Source organism: Coregonus clupeaformis, chromosome 15, assembly GCF_020615455.1.
Source record: "Coregonus clupeaformis isolate EN_2021a chromosome 15, ASM2061545v1, whole genome shotgun sequence".
Lineage (NCBI taxonomy): Eukaryota > Metazoa > Chordata > Actinopteri > Salmoniformes > Salmonidae > Coregonus > Coregonus clupeaformis.
Genome location: NC_059206.1, coordinates 39,362,394 through 39,376,648, shown reverse-complemented (window position 1 = coordinate 39,376,648; position 14,255 = coordinate 39,362,394). Strand labels below are relative to the sequence as shown.

The window sequence follows — 14,255 nt, the reverse complement described above, 5'->3', positions numbered from 1 at the left end:
AAGAGCGTCTGCTAAATGACGTAAATGTAAATGTAGCAATATAGAATAATGCAAAAAAGTTCAATGTAAACCTGGCTACTACTGTAGTTATAGTGTTACTATAATATATACACTGGAATATGTACTGTGAACACGGCAAGATGACCTAAACACAAATATTTACATTATGTGGTCAGTTATGAAAGAGTACCAACCTTGAATAAATTCAATGTATCCGCATAGAATTGTTTAATAATGGATCAAATATTGTCGTAATGACGTCACTCCTCTTGGAAACTGGGTGGAGAGCGTGCTGCAGGTGGGACTAGAGAGCTCTGTCTTCTCAGCTTCCATTCGGCGGTAGACCGTTACCTCTCGCACAACTAACCGCTTTTTGTTGTGAGACGCGGAGGGTTGCGGAGTCATGGGCAAGCTTAAGGAATTCGATATTACTTTCACCAACAACAAAGTGGTCTACAGCCCTGGCGAATCCATAAGTGGAACTGTGAAAATTACAACTGGTACCTCAATGCAATATAAGGGTAAGATCACATTTGTTTTGTTTTGTGTAGCACTGGCTCAATGAAGCGCATCAGGGTTCGATTTCGGTGGACGAACTGAACGAGAGGGGAGGAACTTTTCCTCTATTTACATGACCTAAACAAAAGATAACGTCCTTAAAGTTTTCTATTGTCCGTTCTATTTGTCTTTTGTCATGCAAAATAGTATTGAAGTAGCCTACATTTATGTTGGATACATATTGCGCATTGGTTCTGGAAAAGTGGGCATGCCTGTTCTTGACTGTGACAGCCGCTGATTTCAGATGTTTACTGCAGTTTTGGTAAGAGATCAAATCAGACAGTAGGCTACATCCTGTAACGTTACCGCATCCTGTTTATTTCTAGTTTAGTATGATCTGTAGCTTAGTGTTCATTGTTTCATATCTGTTGCTAGTTATAATGGAATGTCGTGGAGCAAAACCACAAGCATAGAAAGTCAACAGGTGTGGTTGTGTAGTGATTTTCTCATTTTAATCTGGTCAATTGTTACTAAAAAATGACCGAATATTTTAGGTTTTGCATAGATATGCTGTTTTAGATATGGTAGATGTGGACTAACACTGGATGAACAGTTCTAGAGAAGGTAGGTTAGGTAAAGTGGAGGGCAGCTTGTAAGATTTCCATGGAGGTACACAAAGAATCCATTGTTTATATTGTGTGTGTAGAAGTGATTTTAGACTGGATTAATGTCAGATAATAGGGGAATGCAATCAGTCTATAGCCAGAGACAACTTTCACATAAGGTCTATGTAAATGGAGAACCTGAAGGAATTACCCTTATTCCCAAAGGTAATTCACCTTCCCCTCTTTCACATGATATATGACCATTACATAACATTATTAAACAGTTCCTTGCTTGCAACCAAATTCTGTATACTGTATAGAGTTTTCAGATTTGTGAGATGAAAGTCTCATCTCACTGGCAGATGAGGCTAGTGAGATATCAAGCATATATTAGGAATTGAGACTTTGTCCCTCCACGTTGGCAAGTGTGGTTACTTGAAATGCAAACCCTTCCCAGAATCCCCATTAATGTAGTCTGACTAATGCAAAGTATTTTGCAAGCCTCCATCATCTGACTTCCCAAGTTCCTCTTCAATGTATGTTTGCTTTCTTGGTGAATACTTGCACATGGATCTGATCCAAATTTGAAATCACATTATTCTACATGTGTTATTCCGGTAGCTATTGTTATTAAGTTTGAATAATAATGTTTTCCTGTCTGAATCATGTTGTGTGACATGGTGAATTCAAGCCAACATTTCTTATTGTCCTTGACCGTCTGAGTCTGACACACCTTGGCATGTCTATGTATGTATTAGTGGATTAAGCACCATCCTATGTTTGCAGACCTGTGACAGATTATGTTACAAGAGTTGTACAAGATTTTCTCTGATATGTTACACTTTGAGGTCATATTGGACCTGACTGCGCACTTGACACCAGGCAGGCACTCACCAGGCTCCGGCCCGGTGAGCACACATCCCTATGGTGACTGATGGGACTAGTAAGGGCGAGCTCTGAGGACACAGACACTTGGGGGGTAGTGTTAGTAGGGAGGTGTTGTCATCAGCCTAGCACCCTAACACCCTCATGGCACCCAGCAGTTGTGCTGGCCTAATGACCTACATATCAACAAGGTGAAGATACCTCGTTGCTTCGGCAGTTTTAAGTAGATCGTCTATGAATACACACAAAGCACTCACATTAGACTTCTACTGTGAAACACGTGACCAGACCATGGTATCGCCTCAGTGTGATATATGGTACTTCCTTGCTGAATGAAGACACTTTAGGGTAAGATATTCTGGCCCCATTTCAGGCTCTTTCTCAGCCAAGACATCATACTTTAATGTACAGTTGAAGTCGCAAGTTTACATACACTTAGGTTGGAGTCATTAAAACTCGTTTTTCAACCACTCCATAAATTCCTTGTTAACAAACTATAGTTTTGGCAAGTCGGTTAGGACATCTACTTTGTGCATGACAATTTTTCCAACAATTGTTTACAGACAGATTATTCCACTTATAATTCACTGTATCACAATTCCAGTGGGTCAGAAGTTTACATACACTAAGTTGACTGTGCCTTTAAACAGCTTGGAAAATTCCAGAAAATTATGTCATGGCTTTAGAAGCTTCTGATAGGCTAATTGACATCATTTGAGTCAATTGGAGGTGTACCTGTGGATGTATTTCAAGGCCTACCTTCAAACTCAGTGCCTCTTTGATTGACATCATGGGAAAATCAAAAGAAATCAGCCAAAAATAAAGTAGACCTCCAGAAGTCTGGTTCATCCTTGGGAGCAATTTCCAAACGCCTGTAGGTACCACGTTCATCTGTACAAACAATAGTACGCAAGTATAAACACCATGGGACCATGCAGCTGTCATACCGCTCAGGAAGGAGACATGTTCGGTCTCCTAGAGATGAACGTACTTTGGTGCAAAAAGTGCAAATCAATCCCAGAACAACAGCAAAGGACCCTGTGAAGATGCTGGAGGAAACAGGTACAAAAGTATCTATATCCACAGTAAAACGAGTCCTATATCGACATAACCTGAAAGGTCGCTCAGCAAGGAAGAAGCCACTGCTCCAAAACCGCCATAAAAAAGCCAGACTACGGTTTGCAACTGCACATGGGGACAAAGATCATACTTTTTGGAGAAATGTCCACTGGTCTGATGAAACAAAAATATAACTGTTTGGCCATAATGACCATCGTTATGTTTGGAGGTAAAAGGGGGTAACTTGCAAGCCGAAGAACACCATCCCAACCGTGAAGCACGGGGGTGGCAGCATCATGCTGTGGGGGTGCTTTGCTGCAGGAGGGACTGGTGCACTTCACAAAATAGATGGCATCATGAGGAAGGAAAATTATGTGGATATATTGAAGCAACATCTCAAGACATCAGTCAGGAAGTTAAAGCTTGGTCGCAAATGGGTCTTCCAAATGAACAATGACCCCAAGCGTACTTCCAAAGTTGTGGCAAAATGGCTTAAGGACAACAAAGTCAAGGTATTGGAGTGGCCATCACAAAGCCCTGACCTCAATCCTATCGGAAATTTGTGGGCAGAACTGAAAAAGCGTGTGCGAGCAAGGAGGCCTTCAAACCTGACTCAGTTACACCAGCTCTGTCAGGAGGAATGGGCCAAAATTCACCCAACTTATTGTGGGAAGCTTGTGGAAGGCTACCCGAAACGTTGACCCAAGTTAAAGAATTTAAAAGCAACGCTACCAAATACTAATTGAGTGTATGTAAACTTTTGACCCACTTGGAATATGATGAAAGAAATAGAAGCTGAAATAAGTCATTCTCTCTACTATTATTCTGACATTTCACATTCTTAAAATAAAGAGGTGATCCTAACTGACCTAAGACAGGGAATATTTACTAGGATTAAATGTCAGGAATTGTGAAAAACTGAGTTTAAATGTATTTGCTAAGGTGTATGTAAACTTCCGACTTCAACTGTAAATGCCTGGCTATGTGATCAATGAAATCATCCTTTTAAATGCAATGGCTGCCCTATTTGATTTATGGCATCATCATCCATGAAATGCCTTGGCTCTAAATCCGATCAATGACAGAATGTTTTAAATGCCCTGGCTGTGACCTGAGAAATTGTCTTGATTTGCTTCCAGTAGTAATGCCAGCCATGTTTTTCTAGACAGTGATTGGTGAAACATTACGACCTGATGAATAGGGTCCAGGAGTACTCTGTGTTCCTATCAGAGGCTGTACATTCAGAAGAGTCATATTCCAATCCCCTCACTGTCCCTCTCAAAACACCAGACACATAAACCTTTTTTTTGGGAATCCAACCAAAATCCATTTAGATTAGTGAGAGCAGAAAATGCATGATGTTTTCCTGTGTCCAACCTTAACATTGAGATTCACATTAGGAATGCCAGTGTTAAAATGTATGACAAATGTATCCCATCTTCTCTTGATATGGTTGCTGCTGCCCCACTCTAAAGCAATGATAATACCTCCACTGTCCTTTGTGACAAATGTCAGCACTCTTATCTTATCTCTCCCTCTGAGTTTTTTTCCACAATGGATGTTGCCTATAGAAGCTTGATGCCTCAGAGCGAGAGGAGGGAAAATTGGGTGAAATTATTATCTTTCTTCTTGCCGCACCATTGTCCGTGAGCTGCCTAGTTTCTACACAATCAGCCTGGTCTCCTCTCATTTAGTCAGTCTGCATGAAGTCTGTGAGGCCCTAGGAGACAGTGGGTCCTCAAGAGCTTTTTTAAATTATTCTGCTGATGTGTAGCCAAGTCTATTTCGCTAGCCAGCCCTAGCAAGCCCTGAATCCTGTTGAGGAACATCAGACACTGCATTAACACCAGGTTCTTGTATTTCATTATGTCATCGTCACTATAGGCAACAGAACTGCTGTGAGGATATTTTAGTAAAGGAGATCGATCTGATTGACGTCAAAGGGGTGTGTCTTTTCTGTGGGTAAATATGTGTATGTGTGTGTATCTGGCACTACAGTGTATGCTATATGTGTACCATTATTACATGCATTTCTTCATCATATGAGCTATATGGATTTGCTCCATAGCTGCCTTGTATTTACATTGTGGTCTTAGTGAGGTGTATACAGTTACCCAGTATTGTACTGCAATAAATAGAATAGTAAGTACAGTGGCGTCTGCAGCCCCTGGTGTGTCTGCTATGGTTAGTATGTAGAGCTGGACCTTGGATGATGAGGGAGATTCACTGGCCCACTGTATAATTGATGAAGAGTAGACCCTTAGTCTGTATTTCCATTGATTAGCTAGCAGAGGAAGACAAAACAGAAATAAACACACACAAATAATGCACCTGTTATTACGATTTGTTATTATTTTGTTGTGCATTTCTAGCCATATCCCAAAAATGTTAGGTCTGATTCTTTGCAATTAATTCAGCACAGGTACACATACAGGCTAGCGCAGGTACACCAAGGCTTTAAATTTTTTGTGTGTATTAAACTTAGCATTCATTCAGTGGCAGGGAAACCCGCAGAGTCAATAATAAGAGTGTGACCTTCCCTTTATAGATCTGACGTGGTGGCTGTGAGAGTCAGGGTGTCTATTCTATTCACTGTGCTGTTCTGTGTTGACTGACTGTCTGTCTCTCCTGTAGCTTCCCCTGGGTGAGCAGCATAGTGGGCCCCAGTCTGAATATAGACATCTGATACAGTAAGGTAACACCACTGATGCTGCTGGTATCAACAGAAAACAGGTTGTGGTCAGAATATATCATTGGCTCTTGCAGCTGATCCATCTGACGAGGCCTGAAATCTGCACTTTCAATGTGATGTTAGTAGTGGGGCACTAGCGAGAGTAATACTTAAAACACAGATACAGTTGAAGTTGGAAGTTTACATACACCTTAGCCAAATACATTTAAACTCAGTTTTTCACAATTCCTGACATTTAATCCTAGTAAAAATGTCCTGTCTTAGGTCAGTTAGGATCACCACTTTATTTTAAGAATGTGAAATGTCAGAATAATAGTAGAGAGAATGACTTATTTCATATTTTATTTATTTCATCACATTCCCAGTGGGTCAGAAGTTTACATGCACTCAATTAGTATTTGGTAGCATTGCCTTTAAATTGTTTAACTTGGGTCAAACGTTTCGGGTAGCCTTCCACAAGCTTCCCACAATAAGTTGGGTGCATTTTGGCCCATTCCTCCTGACAGAGCTGGTGTAACTGAGTCAGGTTTGTAGGCCTACTTGCTCACACACGCTTTTTCAGTTCTGCCCACACATTTTCGATAGGATTGAGGTCAGGGCTTTGTGATGGCCACTCCAATACCTTGACTTTGTTGTCCTTAAGCCATTTTGCCACAACTTTGGAAGTATGCTTGGGGTCATTGTCCATTTGGAAGACCCATTTGCGTCCAAGCTTTAACTTCCTGACTGATGTCTTGAGATAATTTTCCTTCCTCATGATACCATCTATTTTGTGAAGTGCACCAGTCCCTCCTGCAGCAAAGCACCCCCACAGCATGATGCTGCCACCCCCGTGCTTCACGGTTGGGATGGTGTTTTTCTGCTTGCAAGCACCCCCTTTTCCCTCCAAACATAACGATGGTCATTATGGCCAAACAGTTCTATTTTTGTTTCATCAGACCAGAGGACATTTCTCCAAAAAGTACGATATTTGTCCCCATGTGCAGTTGCACACCGTAGTCTGGCTTTTTTATGGCGGTTTTGGAGCAGTGGCTTCTTCCTTGATAAGCGGCCTTTCAGGTTATGTCGATATAGGACTTGTTTTACTGTGGATATAGATACTTTTGTACCTGTTTCTTCCATTATCTCCACAAGGTCCTTTGCTGTTGTTCTGGGATTGATTTGCACTTTTCGCACCAAAGTACGTTCATCTCTAGGTGGGGAAATCAGACCTGGACCTATTCAGCCTGTTTGTTTGTAGCTGGCTGATAATGGATCTTGGTTGAGCTTGTAGCAAACAGAAACAGACAAACATTTACTGTAACCCAACACTCATGAACCGTAACAGGAACCACTGCTCTCACTATAGACACTCTTTACCTTTCCATGTCATGTGGCTCAATTGGTAGAGCATGGCACCTGCAATGCCAGGGTTGTGGGTTCGATTCCCACGGGGGACCAGTATAAAAATGTATGAACTCACTACTGTAAGTCGCTCTGGATAAGAGTGTCTGCTGAAATGTAATGACTGACTGGCTTGGTTTAGTTTGCCCTGCAAGACCCACAAGGCTTTCAAACGTGTGTCATTGGGATGGTGAGGTCATGTAATGAGTTTAAACTTTTATGGTTCATTCCCTGGTGAGGAGTGGTTGGCTGGGTAACCACTAACCAGCATTAACCTTGATGACTCCTGTCTCAATCCCACTTCAGCAAACACTCTGGCACCTGTCCCTGCATTCCTGGCTGTAAATTGTAGTGAGTCACAAAGAAGACTTTTCCCCACAGGGCCTGGGTCTCAGTTTCTCCCTGGTCTGTCTAGACTGAGTAGTTTAACTAAATCATGATATAATCATAGATAGGGCTTGCACAATTACGTATAATCATGTAATTTAAGATTATGGATGAAGACCGTCATGAAAATAAAATAACCTCCATAACCATAAAAAAACGAAGCAGCCGGGCATTCGTGCAGTTGAGTCAGTTTCCGCAGTAACATGGAGTCTTTACAACGTGATGAAACTTTGTTGCGCCTGGCTGAGTTTTCATCTATATTTTCCATAGCTGTCTATTTACCACCACAAACCAATGCTGGCATTAAGATTGCACTCAATGAGCTGTATGAGGCCATAACTAAACAGGAAAACGCTCATCCAGAGGCAGCGCTCCTAGTGGCCGGGGACTTTAATGCAGGGAAACTTAAATCCGTTCTACCTCATTTCTACCAGCATGTTAAATGTGCAACCAGAGGAAAAAAAACTCTAGACCACCTTTACTCCACACACAGAGACGCATACAAAGCTCTCCCTCGCCCTCCATTTGGCAAATCTGACCATAACTCTATCCTCCTGATTCCTGCTTATAAGCAAAAACTAAAGCAGGAAGCACCAGTGACTCGGTTAATAAAAAAGTGGTCAGATGACGCAGATGCTAAACTACAGGACTGTTTTGCTAGCACAGACTGGAACATGTTCCGGGATTCTTCAGATAGCTTTGAGGAGTATACCACATCAGTCACTGGCTTCATCAATAAGTGCATCGATGACGTCGTTCCCACAGTGACCGTACGTACATACCCCAACCAGAAGCCATGGATTACAGGCAACATCCGCACTGAGCTAAAGGGTAGAGCTGCCGCTTTCAAGGAGCGGGACTCTAACCCGGACGCTTATAAGAAATCGCGCTATGCCCTCCGACGAACCATCAAACAGGTAAAGAGTCAATACAGGACTAAGATTGAATCGTACTACACCGGCTCTGACGCTTGTTGGATGTGGCAGGGCTTGAAAACTATTACAGACTACAAAGTGAAGCACAGCCGCGAGCTGCCCAGTGACACAAGCCTACCAGACGAGCTAAACCACTTCTATGCTCGCTTCGAGGCAAGCAACACTGAAGCATTCATGAGAGCACCAGCTGTTCCGGATTACTATATGATCACGCTCTCCGTAGCCGATGTGAGTAAGACTTTTAAGCAGGTCAACATTCACAAGGCCGCAGGGCCAGACGGATTACCAGGACGTGTATTCCGAGCATGTGCTGACCAACTGGCAAGTGTCTTCACTGACATTTTCAACATGTCCCTGACTGAGTCTGTAATACCAACATGTTTCAAGCAGACCACCATAGTCCCCGTGCCCAAGGACACTAAGATAACCTGCCTAAATGACTACCGACCCATAGCACTGACAGCTGTAGCCATTAAGTGCTTTGAAAGTCATGGCTCACATCAACACCATTATCCCAGAAACCCTAGACCCACTCCAATTTGCATACCGCCCGAACAGATCCACAGATGATGCAATCTCTATTGCATGCCACTCTGCCCTTTCCCACCTGGACAAGAGGAACACCTACGTGAGAATGCTATTCATTGACTACAGCTCAGCGTTCAACATCATAGTGCCCTCAAAGCTCATCACTAAGCTAAGGATCCTGGGACTAAACACCTCCCTCTGCAACTGGATCCTGCACTTCCTGACGGGCCGCCCCCAGGTGGTAAGGGTAGGTAACAACACATCTGCCACGCTGATCCTCAACACAGGGGCCCCTCAGGGGTGCGTGCTCAGTCTCCCTCCTGTACTCCCTGTTCACCCATGACTGCATGGCCAGGCACGACTCCAACACCATCATTAAGTTTGCCGACGACACAACAGTGGTAGGCCTGATCACCGACAACGATGAGACAGCCTATAGGGAGGAGGTCAGAGACCTGGCTGTGTGGTGCCAGGACAACAACCTCTCCCTCAACGTGACCAAGACAAAGGAGATGATTGTGGACTACAGGAAAAAAGAAGAGGACTGAGCACGCCCCCATTCTCATCAACGGGGCTGTAGTGGAACAGGTTGAGAGCTTCAAGTTCCTTGGTGTCCACATCACCAACGAACTATCATGGTCCAAACACACCAAGACAGTCATGAAGAGGGCACGACAAAGCCTATTCCCCCCTCAGGAGACTGAAAAGATTTGGCATGGGTCCTCAGATCCTCAAAAGGTTCTACAGCTGCACCATCGAGCATCCTGACTGGTTGCATCACCGCCTGGTATGGCAACTGCTCGGCCTCCGACCGCAAGGCACTACAGAGGGTAGTGCGTACAGCCCAGTACATCACTGGGGCCAAGCTTCCTGCCATCCAGGACCTCTATACCAGGCGGTGTCAGAGGAAGGCCCTCAAAATTGTCAAATACTCCAGCCACCCTAGTCATAGACTGTTCTCTCTGCTACCGCACGGCAAGCGGTAACGGAGCGCCAAGTCTAGGTCCAAAAGGCTTCTCAACAGCTTCTACCCACAAGCCATAAGACTCATGAACAGCTAATCATGGCTACCCAGACTATTTGCACTGCCCCCCCCACCCCACCCCATCTTTTTACGCTGCTGCTACTCTGTTAATTATTTATGCATAGTCACTTTAACTTTACCCACATGTACATATTACCTCAACTACCTCAACTAGCCGGTGCCCCCACACATTCACTCTGCACCGCTACCCCCCTGTATATAGCCTCCCTACTGTTATTTTATTTTACTTCTGCTCTTTTTTTCTCAACACTTTTTTGTTGTTGTTGTTTTATTTTACTTTATAATTAAAAAGAAATGCATTGATGGTTAAGGGCTGTAAGTAAGCATAATGTCTACACCTGTTGTATTCGGCGCATATGGCAAATATAATTTGATTTGATTTGAAACAAGCAAGGTGTTGTAGCGAACCTCCCACTACCTCCCCCTTTGGCTTAGACATATGATTGGACCTTTTCTGACCTGCGTACCCCAACTGCCTCATAAACCCCTACTCTATCAGAAGCCCTCGGTGGAAGCCCACCCCTTCCTCACCTGCCACGTTCCTCTCTTTTCTCATCTTCCCTTCGTCTCTTCCGCTCTAAGTTAACTTAGTTCCCTAAAGTTATATTTGCATGGCTAGTCTACTTGGCTGCACTGGAGACATTGGTTTTTAGTTGATTTCCTTTCCCTGTGTCTCTCTTCTGCAATGATCTGACAGACTTAGTGTTAGCAATAAGCTGATGCCCATCATTTGACTGGGTTTAACTTGTTAAATTGTTACAGATCAGTGCAGACAGGTAGCTAGTCTAAAGATCAGACTCTTCCTGGGTGGGGATGGATGAGCCACCTACCACTGATACACTGCGACAGGAACATTGGTATCCTGCTTTGAGATACAGATTACATTTTTATTGTCATTATCTACCCACCAGCTAGAGTTTCCAGTTAGGGTGTGCTGTTATCTGTTGACACAATGTCACAGGCGATAGCCTGTTTTATTGTTTATTAGTACTGTATAAGCTCACGAAACTAACTGATTTCCTCGAACTGATTTCCTTTAACCCTCATGATGACAAGGATGCAAACATTGATCAAGCATTGGAATTATTATCTTGAAAGGTCAGGGTTCAAGTGAACCCAGCCTTGGAGACAGAGGCCCTTGTAGACAGAAGGTGTGGGCTGGAGACTAGAAAGGTTGTGTTGTGGGTGGTGGGAGGCTGGAAGCACCTATGGAATGTCACACATTCCACAGTACCACTCTCTACTGCTGGACACAGAATGGAAGGTTTGATGGGTCTGAGCTGACTACCCAACACACAAGTCCACTGAGTGTACAACCTCTATCACCTGAGACAGGTCAGCAAGCCAGCAGCTGTGTGTGTGTGTGTGTGTGAAGGGAATGTGTTGGTTACCATGCCACTAACGCTTAAGATCAGTGGCCACTGGAGAGAGGGGGTTTCTACCCTCCTTCCTTGCCTCTCCACCTGTAATAGTCTAGGTTCGTTCCCAGGTGCCCTTTCTCACTTTAACCCTCCCCCTCTCCTCTCAAAACAAAGGCTCCTCTGGCCTCTGGAGTTTTTCCATGTCCCTCTAGTTTACATCATCTCACACAACAGTTTATGCTACTCGTATTCAGTTGTTTGGTAATGGAATCATGTTGGAAATACATTTATCAGGTCACAGATGTCTCTATTTGACCTAGTTTGCTGTATGTCAGATCAAGTGGAAACAGTATTTAAGGATTTATCACAAAATCACCCAAACTGACCTGGTTATTTCCTATTTGTGCACATGGGTAAGTAACAACATTCATTTCACCCGTGTTTGAACTGCTCAGGATGCTAAGAAATGTTCTGAAGTAGATAAACAAATGACTTCGATGAGTCTTTGAAAACAGCCCTTAACATAGAAACACATTGATGTGCATAGATTTCACAGATTTTCACAAATTACAATCTAATCCTTCCACACAAATTCAGCAGATCCTCCAACTCAATAATGTGTACTATAATTAGGATTTGATTGAATCCAATTTTTTGCATGTGGTCATTTCCATGTAAAAGGACCCATGAGCACAAACATGTGAAGTTCAAATTGGGTGTCGAATGATAGCTAAGTGTTTATATTTTTGAGAAATCTATGCTAAAAATCCAAAAAATATGGTGTGATGTCACGAGAGGCTGTGTCCTGGAGGGACGTTACATCCCCCTGAGGTGGCTGCAAACCCAGACAGCTATGGCTCCATCTGCTGGTATGGTTGGGAACTCCACCCCTCTATGGCCAATCTTCCCACGCAGCTGAAACCAATCAGGAGCTGATGAGCTGAAGGTTTGGGAAGGGAAGAGACACAGTCTCCAACCTGGGCTCTCTGGAGGACAAGAGTGCTGCACGTCCACTTCCATGAGGAATATAAGGATTTGGAGATACTTACCTTTGGGAAATACTCACCTTTGGATATATGCACCTGTGGAAATACGTGTGGGACATTTGGAAGGCGTTTTGCTGGGTTGGCCACTAGCTGCAACGTGGACTACAGTAAGGCTGGGGAAAAGTTATTTGAGCGAGGGAGAGTTATGATTTTGGATGTGGAAGAGACATCCCTGAACTGTTAACCCTTGAAGAGCCACCAGGAGAACAGAGTTGTGTTATACTTTCGTTAGTTTCCCAAGACTTAATAAAATCCTTGTTTTGGTTGAACCTGGTCTCCTTGCACTACTTGAGCAATCCCGCTGAAAGCTGTGTAGCCTCTCGTGGCGTCACAGATGGTGGAGAATACAGGCACGCTCAAGCGTTAATAGTGCATGTCAGAGGAGGATACCGAAGGTTTGATCACCCAGTTTTCCAAGTTGGCCGTAGGCTCCCCGCCCGACTGAAATGGAGGACATATTGAAAGCCCCTTGTTGCTGGCCAGCAAGCCCAGATGCAAGCAACGTGGCTCTCTTGGAGGAGCAAAAGAAAGCCAACCTTCTGAAGGCAGAGGAATTGCAGTTGCAGAGAGACAGAGGTGGTCCAAAATACCCGCCCAATAAAGGCAAGTGACTTTATATCTAAGATGGGAGCTACCGATGACATTGAGGCATACCTGCATGCATTTTGAGGCCCACGGCCACTAGGGAAGCCTGGCCCAAGCAACAGTGGGTTGGTCTGTTAGCCCCCTTTCTAACCGGGGAATCGCTGAATGCTGTCCGGGACCTGGGCCCTGACCAGGTTACTGACCTATGATGCCCTGAAGTCTGAGAGTCCTCAGCAGATATGGACTCACGAAGTTTGGTATGGCCCAGCGCTTTCACAGCTGGACCTTCCAACCAGACCAACCTCCTCGGGCGCAGATGCATGAACTTGTCCGAATCGCAAGGGGAAATGGCTGGATCCGCAGAGGAATACAGCAGCGGCGGTGGTGGAGGCCGTTGTGGTGGATCGTTACCTCACGCGCCCTGCCTTATGAGGCAAAAGCGGTTCATCAGTCAACAGGCCTTGACCACGGCTGATCTGACCGTGGAAGCTGTGGAAAAGTTCCAGGCCACAGCGGAGATGCTGAATGCTTCCCGAAAAGACCCCAGGAGTGCGGCCCCACCACAAATGGGAAGAACCCGTCCAAAGGACCCCAAGGTCTCGAACCCAGCCACGTCAGGACTTATCCCGGCTCCGGGGGAGCCAGAAACCAGGCGGGTCCAAGAAGAGTACACCAGGAGGGGGAAACTCGACAGTGTTACCGGTGTGGGGAGATGGGACATATCTCCTGGCAGTGTGGGAAACCAGCCGAGTGAACCTATGCCCACTGCGGAGTCCTCCAGCTCAGCACCCACACACCGTTTTGCCTCGCTCTTGGGAGAGTCGTAGATGGCGGCCCAGATCGACCCCCCCACCTGCCCGGTAACTGTGAATCACCATGATGTGGAGGGCCTTACTGGATTCTGGTAGCCGGGCCACCCTGGTGCGTAAGGATTTGGTGGGCCCAACGTGTCTGACCCCGGGAAAGTCCTCCCAGTTTCCTGTGTCCATGGGGACACCAGAGAATACCCCATTACTGAACTTACAATGACCAGCACACGGGGAACCATACACACGACGGCGTGGGGGTGGTTGATTCCCTCCCCGTCCCTGTCCTAATTGGACGCCGAGACTGCCCAGCCTTTTACCCACTCTGGAGAGAGTCTCAGGAGAGGATAACCCGAGTACCTCGGAAGCGGAGAGGCAAGACTCATCCTGGGAAGGCTCCGGTGCAATCCTCCGAGTTACTCACTCCCGCCCGGACTCTG

At 44.9% G+C, this 14,255-nt stretch overlaps 1 protein-coding gene across 1 annotated transcript in view; it reads left to right on the top strand.

The window, feature by feature from the left end:
- Positions 1 to 342: 342 nt before the first annotated feature.
- LOC121582462 (arrestin domain-containing protein 1-like) overlaps positions 343 to 14,255 on the top strand; it is a 55,381-nt gene continuing 41,468 nt past the window's right edge. The window contains exon 1 of the mRNA XM_041898263.2: positions 343 to 521. Within this exon, the coding sequence (XP_041754197.1) occupies positions 404 to 521 (118 nt within the window). The 5' untranslated portion in view covers positions 343 to 403. The remainder of the gene's footprint in view (positions 522 to 14,255) is intronic.